The 15,307-nt window shown below is 39.9% G+C and overlaps 12 protein-coding genes across 12 annotated transcripts; 6 read left to right on the top strand and 6 right to left on the bottom strand.

Moving 5' to 3' along the window:
* Nucleotides 1–25: 25 nt before the first annotated feature.
* On the bottom strand, nucleotides 26–685 carry FMP32 (Fmp32p; the record flags this gene model as incomplete). Its single annotated transcript, XM_018132239.1, has 1 exon — nucleotides 26–685. One exon carries the CDS (start codon nucleotides 683–685, stop codon nucleotides 26–28), a length of 660 nt encoding a protein of 219 aa, XP_017987183.1.
* A 181-nt stretch (nucleotides 686–866) lies between these two features.
* Nucleotides 867–2,633, top strand: FMP25 (Fmp25p; the record flags this gene model as incomplete). The annotated part of the gene is made up of 1 exon (XM_018132240.1): nucleotides 867–2,633. One exon carries the CDS (start codon nucleotides 867–869, stop codon nucleotides 2,631–2,633), a length of 1,767 nt encoding a protein of 588 aa, XP_017987182.1.
* Nucleotides 2,634–2,695: 62 nt separating this feature from the next.
* On the bottom strand, nucleotides 2,696–3,499 carry BOS1 (Bos1p; the record flags this gene model as incomplete). Its single annotated transcript, XM_018132241.1, has 2 exons — nucleotides 2,696–3,436; nucleotides 3,497–3,499. 2 exons carry the CDS (start codon nucleotides 3,497–3,499, stop codon nucleotides 2,696–2,698), a joined length of 744 nt encoding a protein of 247 aa, XP_017987181.1.
* A 374-nt stretch (nucleotides 3,500–3,873) lies between these two features.
* Nucleotides 3,874–4,797, top strand: SIC1 (cyclin-dependent protein serine/threonine kinase inhibiting protein SIC1; the record flags this gene model as incomplete). The annotated part of the gene is made up of 1 exon (XM_018132242.1): nucleotides 3,874–4,797. The coding sequence occupies one exon, from the start codon at nucleotides 3,874–3,876 to the stop codon at nucleotides 4,795–4,797; it is 924 nt and encodes a 307-aa protein (XP_017987180.1).
* Nucleotides 4,798–4,928: 131 nt separating this feature from the next.
* Nucleotides 4,929–7,088, bottom strand: RGD2 (GTPase-activating protein RGD2; the record flags this gene model as incomplete). The annotated part of the gene is made up of 1 exon (XM_018132243.1): nucleotides 4,929–7,088. One exon carries the CDS (start codon nucleotides 7,086–7,088, stop codon nucleotides 4,929–4,931), a length of 2,160 nt encoding a protein of 719 aa, XP_017987179.1.
* Nucleotides 7,089–7,265: 177 nt separating this feature from the next.
* On the top strand, nucleotides 7,266–7,682 carry AW171_hschr42065 (SelT/SelW/SelH family protein; the record flags this gene model as incomplete). Its single annotated transcript, XM_018132244.1, has 1 exon — nucleotides 7,266–7,682. One exon carries the CDS (start codon nucleotides 7,266–7,268, stop codon nucleotides 7,680–7,682), a length of 417 nt encoding a protein of 138 aa, XP_017987178.1.
* Nucleotides 7,683–7,851: 169 nt separating this feature from the next.
* Nucleotides 7,852–9,132, top strand: AW171_hschr42064 (HDL563Cp; the record flags this gene model as incomplete). Its single annotated transcript, XM_018132245.1, has 1 exon — nucleotides 7,852–9,132. One exon carries the CDS (start codon nucleotides 7,852–7,854, stop codon nucleotides 9,130–9,132), a length of 1,281 nt encoding a protein of 426 aa, XP_017987177.1.
* Nucleotides 9,133–9,261: 129 nt separating this feature from the next.
* SWP82 (Swp82p) lies at nucleotides 9,262–10,755 on the bottom strand (the record flags this gene model as incomplete). The annotated part of the gene is made up of 1 exon (XM_018132246.1): nucleotides 9,262–10,755. One exon carries the CDS (start codon nucleotides 10,753–10,755, stop codon nucleotides 9,262–9,264), a length of 1,494 nt encoding a protein of 497 aa, XP_017987176.1.
* Nucleotides 10,756–11,897: 1,142 nt separating this feature from the next.
* AW171_hschr42062 (HDL565Wp) lies at nucleotides 11,898–12,101 on the bottom strand (the record flags this gene model as incomplete). Its single annotated transcript, XM_018132247.1, has 1 exon — nucleotides 11,898–12,101. One exon carries the CDS (start codon nucleotides 12,099–12,101, stop codon nucleotides 11,898–11,900), a length of 204 nt encoding a protein of 67 aa, XP_017987175.1.
* Nucleotides 12,086–12,484, bottom strand: AW171_hschr42061 (HDL566Wp; the record flags this gene model as incomplete). Its single annotated transcript, XM_018132248.1, has 1 exon — nucleotides 12,086–12,484. The coding sequence occupies one exon, from the start codon at nucleotides 12,482–12,484 to the stop codon at nucleotides 12,086–12,088; it is 399 nt and encodes a 132-aa protein (XP_017987174.1).
* Nucleotides 12,485–12,549: 65 nt separating this feature from the next.
* Nucleotides 12,550–12,816, top strand: AW171_hschr42060 (homeobox domain-containing protein; the record flags this gene model as incomplete). The annotated part of the gene is made up of 1 exon (XM_018132249.1): nucleotides 12,550–12,816. One exon carries the CDS (start codon nucleotides 12,550–12,552, stop codon nucleotides 12,814–12,816), a length of 267 nt encoding a protein of 88 aa, XP_017987173.1.
* A 55-nt stretch (nucleotides 12,817–12,871) lies between these two features.
* Nucleotides 12,872–13,198, top strand: AW171_hschr42059 (HDL568Cp; the record flags this gene model as incomplete). Its single annotated transcript, XM_018132250.1, has 1 exon — nucleotides 12,872–13,198. One exon carries the CDS (start codon nucleotides 12,872–12,874, stop codon nucleotides 13,196–13,198), a length of 327 nt encoding a protein of 108 aa, XP_017987172.1.
* Nucleotides 13,199–15,307: the final 2,109 nt, after the last annotated feature.

Genomic DNA, 15,307 nt, shown 5'->3' with positions numbered 1-15,307 from the left:
CACTACACGAAATTGCACTTAGAATTTAGCTTAGCAACCTGACATACGTCAACACCAATGCAAAAGTACCAGTACAAACACCTATGAGCCATTGCATCACCTGTGTCTTAACGGAATCAATCTGCGTCTGCATGTTGCTAACTTGCTGCTCAATACCAGTTTGAATCTCCTTAATTTTTAGATCGTGCTTGCTCGATTCCTCCTTAATTCTACCCTTTTCGAGTGATATGTCAAGCTTGAATCCAGCATTAGCCTTAGTAATCTCTTCACGGAGTTTATTTCTCAGTTGCTCGATATCATTTCTATTACGTTCAACTTCACTTTGTATTGCATGGATCTCACTACGGTCCGCAGTTAGCAATTGATCCTTTAGTTTTGCAAAGTCCACTCGCTGCTGATAAGTCAGCTTGGTCAACTTCTCACGAGAAGCTAAATCCTGCGAAACGTGGGCAACACCACCTTTTATAGCTTCTGTGATTATATTCACAACTGCATTTGCTTGCTTAGGAGTTAATTCACCTTGATCTTCTAGCAGTTGTCTAAACCGATTAGTATTCTTAACGTGCACTGTAAATGGATCATGACGGAGTATAGCACTAGTGTTGAATTGCCGCGTGAGGCTCAATGGACTAATACCAGTATAACGCGTTAATTTGATCGCTTTCAAACATATATTCTGTTGCATTTATGATTTTAAATTTTAGTTGATCTTTCTTAAATTATGATTGTATATTTTTGATTTCCCACTTACTTTTATCTCCTATGAAGTGCACATGGAGTAGTAATCTTCCTAACAAAAAAATTGGGGAAAACATCGTGTTCGATAACTACTCTTGGTATAACTTATTGGTCTAATACCGGATATAATGTACCCTGTTAGGTCGCTGGTCTCCTTGCGATCCCAGAGGATGCTCGTTAGGACTTATGCGCCTCTTTTACGGCAGCAGCAGATCGATGAGGCTGAAATAATGGCGAAAGACCTCACCAATAAATCTTACGCTTCTAAGCGTAACAAGCTAGATTATTCGTGGCAAGAGAAGTCCCAGAAACAAATCGAAGATGAATATAACGACAGAATGGAAAAAATGGCGAAATTATCTGCAATGTTCCAAGGCCTCTTCGTAGTTTTTGGAGTTGCTGCTGCTGCTACCTTATATTATAAGTGGCCTTCCATCAAGGGTTGGTGGATGATGAGGGATATGAGGGTTGAAGACAATGTCATTGAGAAATTGACGGCGTCTAAGAAAAAGAAGTCGCTGAAGGAAATTCCAATAGTTGCTGCATCGGAACCAGCTGGTGATGTTCCTGGCGTTTATTACTGGGGGAAAAGACTTGGAGAAGATAACTCAGCAAGCAGATTTCCTCTGCGAGTGCCGTGGTTTGATAACAAGTACTTGTTGGACATTGCATTGGCACCCAAGGGAATGAATTTGGCCATTGATGAAAACGGCGATCTATTCTCATGGGATACCAGGTCTTGTAAACGGCTTCTATCCGGACAAAATCTGGTTAAAGTAGCGATTTCTAATAACGTGGGATATGCATTAAACAAGCGGGGTGAACTTTTGGTAATTCCGCATAATAATGCTAAGCTCGTAGAAGATCATACTTCATCTCGTCGATCCTGGCTTTTACCCTACAAGCTTCGATACTACTACGACTGGAAAATAGACACTACAGATGCATTTGCTTCTGCTAAAGGCTCCAAGATCGTGCAGTTTTCTGTGGGGAAAGAGCACTTGGTGTTTATTACCAATAATGGCAGGGCTTACTCATGTGCAACGGGGGTCGGCCAGACTGCAAATTCCAGGTCTAAAGGTCAGTTTGGAATACCAACATTCTCTCAGTTTGACAGATTTCCCGACCGGAACAAGGCTTATGAGATAGAGCTCCTAAATAACACGGTTACTGCAGAAGGAAACGTCAAACAGAGGATAATCAAACAAGTGTCGTGCGGCAATTATCACACTCTGGCGGTCACAGCTACTGGAGAACTTTATGGGTTTGGATCCAATACATACGGTCAGTTAGGCTTGCCAATCTCATATGATATGGAATACGTTTCCTTCCCTAGAAGAGTGGTAAATTTTAGAGCCTACTTACCTACTGACCATGTTAGCTGTATCGAAGCACAATGTGGTGGAGATACCTCGATTATAGCAATGCTCTCGCATACAATGCAAGATTTTCAGGCTAATAAACTTGGTGACAATCCTGCTACGATCCAGAAGAAACCAATCTATTTCGCGTTTGGTAACGGAATTCACGGCCAACATGGAAACGGCCATTATGCACACTCACGAAACGAAGCAACTATTGTAAAGCTCGAGAAAGCCTTAGAAAACCAAGCTGATAAAGAAGTTAATGTCGATACCTTGCATTGCGGCGGAAAACACGTCATGTGCAAGCTAACTAACGGAAACGTCCTCACTTGGGGTGGTAACGATAGCGGTCAGCTTGGCAACTGGAAAAAAATCCAATCAGCCCAACCAATTCCTATTCCTGCCCTAATTGAACCCGGTGTCGACTACTCTAAGGAACCATCACTCGCCCTCACCAGCTCGCTACAGTTGAGCGAACATCAAAGGCTCGCACTGGGGGAATCATCCTCTTGTATTTATTGGAAAAGATAGACCGATCACCTATATACAGCTTATTGTCACTAATGCAAAGTATTTCAAACTATTTATACAGTTTACCGAAACCACTTCATCACAAAATAGCACCCAACAAACATTAATACGAGCGCTGTCCAAAACACAACTTTATTCCTAAAAACACGCTTGTTAATAAAGTCTATAGTCTCGTTTGAAACACCTAACGTACGTAAGGACTTTAGCATCTTTTGCTGGACTTTTTGAAGTATACGATTCTGCTCAATAATCTCCTCAAGTGACTCTTGTCCCATCTGTAGAATACTATCTAACTTCGCATTTCCCCGCTCAAATATAGACTGTTCCCGTCTTAGGCCCTCATATAACGGCAAACCTCCTGCAGAGTTAAACGTGGTACGTTCACCATTCTCGCCTAGCAAACTCCTCTGCTGCACACCGGTTGTAGCTCTCTTGTTTACACTAGATGAACCCTCCTCATATATAAACGCTGATCCTCCACCAAACATCCGTTCACGGCTAGATCCTTCGTTACATTGTTCCTTAATCAACTTAAACCGCTGCTTAAACTCAGTAAGATCATTATCAATCGTCGATAACCTAGTCTTGTATTTTATGTAATTCTCATCACTATCACTTCGTATATCAGATTGATACGCCGACAACTGCTCCCTATACTGGCCTATAGTCTTCTCTAACGCTACTAAAGTCGTCGAGATAGATCCCTGCAATGAAATTGGAGCAACTTCCCGTTCCTTCTCAAACCTGGCCAAGTCCCTCTGCAACAAACTTTTTTGTTTTACAGCATGGTTATAAAGAGCATTCTACTAATAGTGTTAGTATAACCTTACAATTTTACGCAACATACAAACGACGGTACATACCATTTCCAGTGATCTATAAAGCTATTACAGATCACGTTAGCGGCCAATAAAGAGTCTTTGCTTGTGTTTACGGAGTGCTTGTAGGGAACCTGCCTATATAAAGTAATTTAGAGTGGCTGGCTTACGTGGTATTACAATACGCGTGCATTTTTTTGTGCTGGTTATCTCAGGAATAAATGGAAAGACGAGCTCATAAACTATCAAAAATTCTAGTCTAAGAACTGAGAAGGGAGAGTTTGTTCTTATAATTGGCTTTTTGGAAAGGCTGTCTCAGTTAGCTGTATTTCTAGGTGAATAAGAGGTATTTCATATTGGCGTTGGGCCATTCAAGACGGATAAAATAAATAAAGCGCAGGAAGTTGGGTAAGTTTTATACAATGACACCTGCTACACCACCAAGATCGAGAAGTACGAGATACTCGAGGGACTATGAAGGTATAGGGTCATTTTTAGCTACACCACGTCGACATATAGTGGAGGGTGGGCCTAATGGGGGACTCATTACGCCAGGTACGGTTTCTGGGAAGCCAATAATGATGGTTAGTGGAGCTCAAGCGTCTGATTTGAAGTTTCAGGAAGATATTAGGTCACCTGTGAGGTGCTTTAAGTCCCCAGAATATACTCCGAGACATGGACAAGGTTCGAGGAGGCGGTCTATAGCTCATGATACGGATCTAGCTAGTACTAGCCGTATTCTGTTTCCAATGGAGCTAACTGAAGGGCTTATACCGTCTGCTAGACTGGGTAGGAATCCGATTGGGAGTTGTCAGCAGTCTGTGCCGAATTTGCTTCCTCCGAAGAGCGCCGGAGTGTTTAGTTCTGGCGTAGAAGAGGAGTCAGGCGATAGCGAGAGTGATGAGGTAAAAGAGAGTGGCACTAGAGAGCTGGAACAGGAGTCTTGCTCCTATCCAGTGCACACGCGAAAATATGCGAAGCAGGTGCCTGGTACTCCAACTGACAAGGTCATTACGTTCCAGCTTGCTAAAGATTGGAACAATAATTCTGCATATATGTCTTCTGAGGAAGACGACGGACACGAGGATGTTAATATAAAGAAAGTCGAAATACCTAATATCTTTCTAACGAACGAAGTTACTAGTGTAGAGGTAAGGAAACATCGCAGAGAGCAGCTTCTGAAGGAAAATCCGAATTTGGATAAGTCTGTGACGTTAGTTAACAAGAAGGGTGTTGTCGTTGGCAGCAGGCAATTAACACCAGAGGAGATAGAAATATGTAAACCTAAGATGTTGTTTGAGAAGGAACTAGAAGAGCAAAGGAAGGCAACTTCAGTTGACAAATAGTGTTTTATAGTAATAGCTGGCCCTAAAGTCAACGATAGACTTTTATGACGAATAACTATTCATTACGTACATAATTTTCGGACTAATTAATAAGAATAGCCGTCTAATTTAGTCGGCTAGTAATTCTATTTCTATTGTGTCTTTTCGCTTTCCCTGGAGACGGCTCTCTTCAGCTTTGGGGCGTTTTTCTTTAAATCTCCAAACACCTCTTTATGACTCAATAAATCGTAAAATATTTTAAAGCCAAGGTCGTTGCCATCCAGTAGTTTTACATGGAGGATACAGTTTGCAAATTCTTGTGAAACCTTGATAGCTAAATCCTTGGCTAGCGCTTTGCTTGATTCTGAAGAACTCATTTTTAGAATGGTAATAAGCCTATAGAAGTGGCTTGTTATAGCATCTAGGGTGGCAATCCGTGGCTTGGATAAAGTGGTGAATGTATTAATTATGCACTTGATTCTTTGTGAATCAATGGCTTCCTGTTCCTTGTTAACCTCTTCATCTGGTGGCAATTGAGGAAATTCTGCATACAAACTCTTCATGACATCATAAAGTTCGTCCGGAATTAGAGCGGTTGGAAGCTCCAATAGGTAGACTTTTAGAACGCTAGTGACCAGACTGGGGGTAGCATTGGCGGAATTTAAAATCTCCAAAATCTCTTCATCACTAGTTGGCGGTTTGTCATTCAACAGCTTTCTAAGCTGGTGAGTTAATTGCAACTTAACTGGTGCTGTCCACACGGTAGTTCTTTCAACATCGTTTTCCATAGTGGGGTAAACTTGATCCATATAGGATAAGATAGTGGATACAATGAGAGGAACAATCTTTTTATCTAGACGACATCTGGTCTCTAAGTCAATTCCAAAAACCTGATAACCACCCGGATTGTAATAGTTATTATAAGGAATCACTTTAGGCTGGAAAACTCCTGTGCGATACTCTGCGATGAGATCATACAAATCTTTTGCGGGGTCCATGGAATCATCTGCTTCAATCATCTTCTCAACAGCGATCTTCATAGAAGAGACCTTATTGCCAACGCAGGCACAGAAATCAAGGGTGACCCTTTTAATCGCAGCCAATCTGTCAGTTTCACATTTTTCCATGAACTGATAATGGTCAATGAGAAGCTCCTCTACTGAACACCGTTCAGAATCTAGTTTAATGCATTCTCTGCGGTACTGTTTATCGGAATTTTCTACCTCAGCAAATAACTTTAATAATGTCCGTTGATTTTCCGATAAATTTTGAGTAGGTCCACTTTTAACGGGTTCAGGTGTTGTTTCAGAACCTGTTATACGTGAAGTAATATCATGGAAGTATGACGTGAACTTACTCGCTTCAGTTGAGGTAGCAGAGCTACCGTAAGAGTATTCTGTCCCGGTATCAGAGTCCGATGTGCCTGGCCGCGGCAACCGAGCCATCTCATATGCATATGGCTTCCACTGATACTGGAACTTTTTAGAGTTGAAGAAGTTATTGCTCACACCATTGCAGTACTTTATGAATCCTTTGTCTATCAAATCTTGCCCAAATGCTTCGGCCTGGTCAAAATCGGTTAGTGACATGTGCTTTAAGATAAATTCTGTGATCTCACGACCTGTATTGGTATTTTGAATTGTATAGTTAATAAAAGGAACCTTATATTCATGTTTCTCTAGCTCGGTTAAAAATGACTTCAACATCTCTCGAGTTGATTTATAGTCAAGTTTAACTGGACCGAACGTCCCGAACTCAAGAAACTCACGCTCCTTGGCCAAAGTCAGATCATGCTGTTTTTGAAGCTCCATTGCTTCCATTGCGGCGGAGAGCTCCTCTTCGCTGAAGTTCTCGCGCTTAAAATCCTCAAGGGACCGGCATTTGTTGAAATATGACTGCTCTAATTTCTCCACCTGTTTCTTGAGTTTGGTAAAACTTGTCAAACTCTTCTTTAACAAGGTCTCACTGTAATCAACTCTCTTCTTGTGTTCTTCACTCCACTTACTGAATGGAGTTAACACAGTAGATTCAATATTAGAGGCTATATTGATGTGGTGAGTACCTTCTTCAACCATTTGAGATACCAAGTCGTTCAATGCTCGATTGATAGTAGTCTTCTTTGTATCATATGAACCTATCCCAGATGGCAAATCACAGAGTTGCTTCCCATGAGCAACCTCAAACTGCATCCGTGACGCAAACAGTTGGATAAACAGCTCATTTTGTATGCATCCTTGGTTTAGTTGTGCAAATAGGGTTTCCATCCCCTTCACCAAGTCATCAGTCCAAAAACTGTCCGCAAAAGATGGCATTGATATATATTGATAAGCAGATTCAATGAGTCTATAGCCTCTAAATCACAGCGAGACTTCTTTTATGTTTGTTTTATGTAAAACTAAACGCGTACAAAGAAGAAGTCTACGTAGATTTACTACAAGAATGTTGTAAATACGACCTTAACGGACAGCAAGTAACATAAAAAAGCTCTTATGCCATACCCCAAGGTTGCAATAGTATTCTGCGATAAGTGCAGGTGGAACTTACGAAGTGCTTGGTACTTACAGGAGTTACTACAGACTTTTGGAGATTCCATTAAAGAACTTTCACTAGTACCAGGGCCAGTAGGGCTATTTCAGGTTCTAGGCTACTTAAATAAAGAGCAAGAAGATGAAGCCAAACCATTGCTAATATGGGATCGAAAGGTTAACGGTGGGTTCCCTGATAGTAAACTTCTTAAGCAGAAGGTTAAAGCCTTAATATTTGCTGAAGATGACCAAGTTAAGATTGGTGCTCACATATCAAGATCAAAAGCAGAACAACAGAATGAAGGACTCTTGATTAGCGAAGACTGTAAAGAAGATGATTCTGATTGTGCTAAACGTGAATGTGAAGAGTGTAATACTTAGAATAGAGCTTTACAGTGATTTTATAAAGCATGCTCAAATATGTATGACGTTTTGATGAGTTTTTAAGTAGTTTTTTGAAAAATCAAATTCGTCAATGACGAAAGAACTACTTGACATAAAATTAGATCAAATAGGGATTGGGTAGCATAAAGGTGGTTAGGACACTAGGATGGAATTCATAAACTGGATAGTTTATGGTTTATTGATAAATGGCGTTTTAGGCCATGTCATACCTAGTACAGGCGACGAGTTATTGAATAATGACTTCTCGCTTTCTGAACTGGTACATATTACTGATTTGCCAAGCCAGTGGAAACTTTTAAATGATGCAGTCTTTGATGAAGGTAGGGTTATTTTAACTCCTAAATCCGGTAGCAAAGGTTCCTTGTGGAACGCTAACAACTATAAGATAGATCGTGGATTTACTATTGAATGGACGTTTAGGAGTGTAGGTTATTTTGGGAAAAGTAAAGGTGGCATTTCGTTTTGGCTATTGAACAATGCTAAAGGTGATAACCCCTTGCCAAATGAATCAAAGTACGATGGGTTGCAGATTCTGATTGATAACTACAGTAATCTGGAAAGTACTGCACGGGCGGTGTTTAGTGACGGCACGAAGCAATTAACGAGGGATGATATGTATGATCAAACTTTTGGTTCCTGCCTTCTTTCATACCAGAGCTCTTCAGTTCCTATGACTTTAAGGTTAAGTTACGATCCTGCTCAAACCATGTTGAAGCTACAGATCGACAACAGGGTTTGTTTCCAAACTAAACATGTTAAGCTCCCCACTTCCAACTACCGTATTGGTGTGAGTGCTACTAATGATGAGACCACAGAATCTTTTGAAATATTAAAACACAAGGTGTTCGATGGTCTTACTACGGGCGCCAAGTTGCCGAACTTGAAGGCGATGGGCCAGCCACATTTGGTTACGAAGCGGATCAACTATGAGACTGGCGAAGAGCAGTTGGTAGAAGCGTCACCCTTAGAAGTTTCAGGGAGCGACTTTAGCAATGTAGAGCTATACAAGAAAATAGACAGGCTTGAAGGTAAGGTATTGGCCAACGATGTCAGCCATATAGCAAATATTGTAAAGAATCTATTGGCTGCTGAACAAGAGAATGCCAAGAGGATTGCAGCAATGGAGAAATTTCTAGAGGTGCTAGTTTCGAAATCAGGTGATGAAAATAAGGATATCTCTGGTAGCAAAGAACTGTACAAGGACTTTTATCAAGTTAATCAAAATTTGGAAAAGCTGTTTGAAGAACAGCAAAAAATTAGAGAGGCTAACAAGCGTCATGAGGCGTTAGCGAATTCAGGACCCCATGCAGATGAAATAGTTGCGAAACTTATCATCTGGTTAATACCGTTGGGGATTGTAATGATTATTATGGCTTATTATACATTTAGAATCCGTCAAGATATTGTAAAAGCCAAACTTCTTTAGGTCATTGTATCAAGTGACTATCATTGACTTATAACAAGGCATTATTACCGGCAATCATTACCAGTTATCCAACTCTGTTTGTTTACCTAATTTATATACTACACTATCTAGTATTGTGCATTGTAAAAGCTATGCATATGGTGGTTTAAAACCTCTTATGTTAGAATGTTTTAAGAAATTTGCGTTCGGCTCCCTGCTTGTGGCTTGTATTATATCTACATTTCTATCCTCATCGTAGACACTTTCAGTCTCAACATGTTGCAGCACGGCAGGGAGGTAATACTTCTCAAAGTCAGTTACTTGGTCTGCAGTGATTCCGATTGGTGCACCAGATTTGTACTGCCAGTACTTGGACCACTTTATACTGCGAGAATACCGTAGCTTTCCCAAGCCTGTGTTCAGGTTTAAAGAATCATGAACATGTTCCAACTCCCTAACCTGATTGGGAGTTAACTTTCTTAACCTACACAATAGACGGTCTTTTTCATAATATGGCAAGCCTTTGCTTGTACGACCTTGGCAGAGCCCTTTCGTCACTAATGGAAGGGACTCAAACTTCCATCCATTTATATTTAAAGAGTGGTTACGTTCGGAAACTTGCGTTTTCAGTTCATCGGGACGCTTTGAAGGCCTTCCAACCGGCGCACTTGAAACAGTCTCGATAGCTTTGTGTTTGCCGATCGGAACATCCTCAATATTATGTTGCAAGGCATTAGCGAATGAGTTTTTGTAATGGTATTTAGGAACCATATAGTTCAAGCCTAGCTCAAGAGCACCATTGATACTCTGACCAGGAACAATTGCAGTTGTGTGCTCTCCATGCGAATGCTCTTTTGCATACTCCCTTCTAATATCCACGGAAGACTGCTCCTGGATGGTAGGATAAGGGGCCTCCCATCTATGAAGCCAATCCACACTGGTTTCTTCTGCGGGAGCCTCGGTCTTCTTTGGGATCGGTTTAAGTTGTCGAACTAAGGATAACTGTAACTCAGTCAAAGGAAAGACTCGATAATGTATAGTAAATCCCTGTTCCTTCAGGTGGAGCTCCCAATAATCGTCAACAATTCTACACCCGGTAGCAATAACCGCAGCCCCAAAACGAACAAATACTGACCGTGCAGTAACGTACGAAACTTCTTTATCTACAGAATCAATCATTCCATGGTTGTATAAGGCTTTCTTCTCAGCACCAGTTGCCTCCAGTTTGTATAACTGATCGTATTTCTGAAGAAAAGCCTCCTCCCCATTTAAAAATCCTAAAACTGAAACCAAATCTGATACTAAAACATAAAGGTTCCAAGATTTTTGAGGTAAACGAAAAGTATTAAGCAAGTATTTCCGAGCCCCTAACAATTTTCCATACTTATCAACCTTGCTTTCACCCAACTGATCACTTCTTACCTGCTGATAGGCGTCCTTTGAATCTATGAAATGAGACTTTAGTGTATAGGGTGGTAAATCGGGTTGCCTGGTTATAGGATTATCCAATGGCCCTCCAGTTAGTTCTTCATCATGGTATATTTGAATTGTATGTTTCAACACGTAAATCCTGTGTTCAGCAAGTGTATTCTGCTGGACCTTTTGTACTTCAACATTCAGAGCTGTTTCATTATCAGCTTCCATTGTTAAGCAGCCCGTAATAGTAAAGTTACCTGTTCATATTTGCTGGACATATAGGTAAAGGCCTGTTTACATTTAGGTCTTACTTTAGATGACTTTTTGTCATACTATACGAAACAATTTTTCATATCTAAGCTATCATTTATCTATAATAATGATAGTATCGTGTTTGTAAAACTGTTCTTCCTAAAAATCATAATTATCGAACTATATCCTTGAATTTTATCATTGAATAAATAGGCGTTAATATAGCTGTTGATGTAGGATACTTAATACGATGAAGAAAACAGTTTGGGCATTTGAGCAGTTTCCGGTAGTGATCTCCACATTTGAACAAGTTGCTTTGAGAGGTTATTGTACTGCCTAGTGTAGACTAATTGAAGATACAACTAGAGGTTGAGTTTGATATTAAAGCAGGAGTAGCAAAATTATCATTAAACTCCATGTAATGTATTATAAGTTTAGAAAAACGATGGTTTTCCGTTATCAAGGTTTTAAAAATGAATTGGCTATGAAAAAACTGGTACTACTGTTTCATTATAACAGCAACTATAGCGAGTTTCTGTTCTTCGTTCATAGTTTACTCTTTAAAGTAGTTGATTTCCAGTTAATTCCTCCAAAAAACAGTGAGTTAAATATTAACCTGGCTTATCTTATGATGCTGGTAACCAAAAATCGAAAGATATATAACACATGAAATTGAGGTATATTTCTGGTAGGTCAGTTTTCCGAATATAATAAAGACAACTCTCTCTGATCATTTATATCAGTACATTATTTCAATTTCTTTAATGGGAAGACAAATATTCACATTAGGTCCCATAAAAAGAGTAAACTTTGCTTATAACTGATTGCATTGAAACTATCCACTATTGCCATATAAAACTAGCGCCAAATTAGAAGTTAAAGATATTTGTAATAAGCCAGTTAGGATATGCTACTTACGGAATTATCTCTATTAAATAAAGAACTGAATCAGTTTTTTCCATTATTATTTATGTACTGTGCCAGGATTTAAGTTTGTCCGTGATGGCGCGGGCGCGACCGTTGACGCCTGTCACTGACGCGGAGGGTGCCACTGGCGCGAGAAGGTATCAGCGCGAGGCTTGGAAAGATAGGGGCAAAGAAAAAGGACGGCAAGGATGTCAGAGCTCTAATTGGAGCCTTTGGTCGTTGCCATCGCGTTCACAGTTGACAATTGCATCGAGGCTTGCCACCCCCAAATAAGCGTTGGAATCGGGGAATTTGGATAAAATATCTTTACCAACAATCTTCCTGCCTCTGATACTTGAGTCGCATGCCCCCGGGCCGGAGTAACGAACTTTACAGGGAACTAAAAACGACCACATAACATTTTCACTTTTTTTTTCTGCTGGCGGGATTTTAGGAGGCGGGCGATTAGAAGAAAGGCATCTGCGTCGGTGAGGGCGGCAGCAGGAAGGTGGTTGTGGTTGTGGGAGTTGTGCTCGAACTGAGCGAGGAGTTGGAAGTATTTTTGGAACTGGTTGGGAGAATGTTTCCATATTGCACTGACGATCTTGGAAGAGGACTTATGGAAAATTGTTCTCATAATAATAAACTTGTTTCTTGGTCTGGTTGGCTTCTTTGTACCTAGTATGAAGACATACTTGGGACAACCAGGAGGCTTAAGGAAGTTGGAGGAGCGGGTAGACGTTCTCTTGGGTAGCTGTGTCATGGTTGTTTTGTAAGAGATCAAAGTGATTTTCCTCATTTTTTTTTTTTTTTAATTATATAAATCTGGTAAAGACGGGGGTGCAAGTACCGCTATGTAGTATTATGTACCCATACAGCATGTCAGTGTCTAGTATCGACGAGACGGGTCAAGCCATTCAAGATGTATGTAGTGTTCTGCTAGGTGTTGTAACGCAGCGAAGAAGAACAGTGTTACCCAAGGAAACAAAGGAGTTCCTGGAAAGTGTGTTTGAAAGGAAGCGTTGTCCCAACGCCAAAGAAAGACGGGCAATTGCAGAGAAATGCGGGTTAACACCTATACAGATAAGAATATGGTTCACAAATAAGCGAATGCGTTCTGCGCGCTTTTAAAAGGACAGCTGAAAATTTTCTCTGCTTACCTTCTACCTCACACCCCACCGCCACCATGTCTATCGAAAACCTCAAGTCCTTCGACCCCTTTGCTGACACCGGCGACGACGAAGCCTCCTCCTCCAACTACATCCACATCCGTATCCAGCAGAGAAACGGCAGAAAAACCTTGACCACCGTCCAGGGCATCCCCGAGGAGTACGACCTCAAGCGCATCTTGAAGGTCTTGCGCAAGGACTTTGGCTGCAACGGCAACATGGTCAAGGACGACGAGATGGGCGAGATCATCCAGTTGCAGGGCGACCAGAGAGCCAAGGTCTGCGAGTTCCTCATCACCCAGCTCGCCATCCCCAAGAAGAACATCAAGATCCACGGCTTCTAATCCGTACCCTCGGCGGCTATGTCCTACGGCCTTTTCTAGCGCGCCAGCAAGCGCCGCCCGGCGACGCCGGGCGACGCCGGGCGCAGACCCCCCTCAAATGCAAGCCAATGGAAACCCCCTAATATTACTTTTAGTAGTCTATATAGTACATTGTATACTTTAAATATTACTAATGTGCTCTCCCATAAATATATGGTATGTAGTCTTTCGAAAATGACGTATTGAAATAATAGCCTTCGATAGGGTAGTAAAGGCGTTCTTGTGGACCTACAACACAGGCAGCCTACTAATAGCAAATAATGTATTTCTTATTACATTTCGTAGCCCCTATATCAACGGTAGTGCCTGTTTTAAAATTTGTTACGGTATTTGCGTTTATATTGTGTGCTTAACTAATGCGTATGTAAATATGGAATATAATACACTAACTAACTAGATAATTAAAAGAAGTGTGATTAGTATTTGAACTCTGAAATAAAGCGTGGAATACAAATGCAACGACTTCGTGGTACCTTTTACTGATACAAATTCAATGGAGCCAGAAAGCAAGTTATTGCTGTAAAAATATCTAGTGTTCCATCCTTGTTTTGGTTCTACGAAGTTTTCCTTCAGGAGGTTTCTGAGCCACTAAAATATCCTAGTATAAGTTTATTATCAGTTTAAAAATGTTTAGAGGATATGTTACGCTTGAGCCGATTCTAATTTCCACCTATTTTAAAATAAATTTCATTGAAATCGATATTAATATATTAGATAGCTTGATCGTATGTATACTTAATTCATATCATAAGCAATTTATTTTTAAACAAAAGTTTTGTACTTGGTTTAAATGTCAAATAAACTATTGTTTTTACTTGTTTAAAGATTTGAAAATACTGCACAGATTAGGATAGTTAATGGGCCAATGTTTGCAGTTAAGCTAACTAATTTTATAGCGACAAATAGGGTCATGCCTGAAGGCCAAAGTTTGTCATCTTTGAGCCAATATGTTCCTTTAATTATCAGCTTATAGACAACTTTCTACGTGATACTTGGTAAGCACATTAATTAACTCTCTATGAAAAAATTCGTTGCCTCACAAGATTTAATAGCCTTACTATTTAAATGGAATCTCAACATATTGCTTAATACTGCTATAGACCTTATAGAACAATTTTTAGTTACGTAGTTTTTCATAAAACCATCAGTAAGTCCCTAAGTACCAATTTATATTAAATTTAACCCCCCCCCCCCTAGCTGTTTATGAGGACCTATACTTTAAGTTACAGCTCAAAAACAAAATGCATTGTTAAAAAACTCACCTTAAATGAACCATTCAGTCTACCGAGTATCTACATTCCTGGTTTTCAAACACATTGTTTATGAAAGTATGGACATGTAAGCAACCTAAAATGTCACCATGCATGATGCAGCACAAATTTTGACCAGAATATTTGCCTGCATAAATTATAGGCACATTGTGTGCAACTACATGTCCGCTGAGATACAATCAAAGGAAGTGAAAATTACAGGTTATTATATACACAGTTATTGGGAAAGGAAGATTGCCATTAATTTCGTTAGTAAATTTTATTATGTTTGAATAAAGGCTGAATATTAAGTTACAGTGAAGACGCATTAATGCATTTTGACATGCAGGATTTAATTTAAATCAAAGCACATGTAGCCTGCTGAAAGTGAGTTGTAGTATTGGATATCAAAATGGCATTTTTAGATTGCGTAATTAACTATATTCTAAGGTTTTAAGTTGTTGTTATTTCTATTTAATCTTCTCACTAAATACTTTCTCTAACTGGAAATCCTGTGTCTGAATAAAACGTCATTCTGGTTTACATAAGCATGGGAGGGGGGTTTTAATGCGTTGTCTATTAAATTAAAATAATATGATTAGATTTAAAAACTAAAATAGATTGGTACCATGACATTGATGTTTGATGTATTGATATATTTATTGGAGCAACTATATATACACTAGTTTCTTGAGACTTAGTAGTGTAAAATGAAATTTACGTATCAGTTATGCGTATTCATGATTAAAATAAGATTATGTTTAAAATCGCTTCACATAACTGAAATAGTATAATGCACCAAAAGCGGAATTACCGCAGT

Source organism: Eremothecium sinecaudum, chromosome IV (assembly GCF_001548555.1).
Source record: "Eremothecium sinecaudum strain ATCC 58844 chromosome IV, complete sequence".
NCBI classification, from domain to species: Eukaryota; Fungi; Ascomycota; class Saccharomycetes; order Saccharomycetales; family Saccharomycetaceae; genus Eremothecium; species Eremothecium sinecaudum.
Note: the sequence above shows the minus strand (reverse complement) of the source record. Positions and strands in the feature narration are given on the sequence as shown.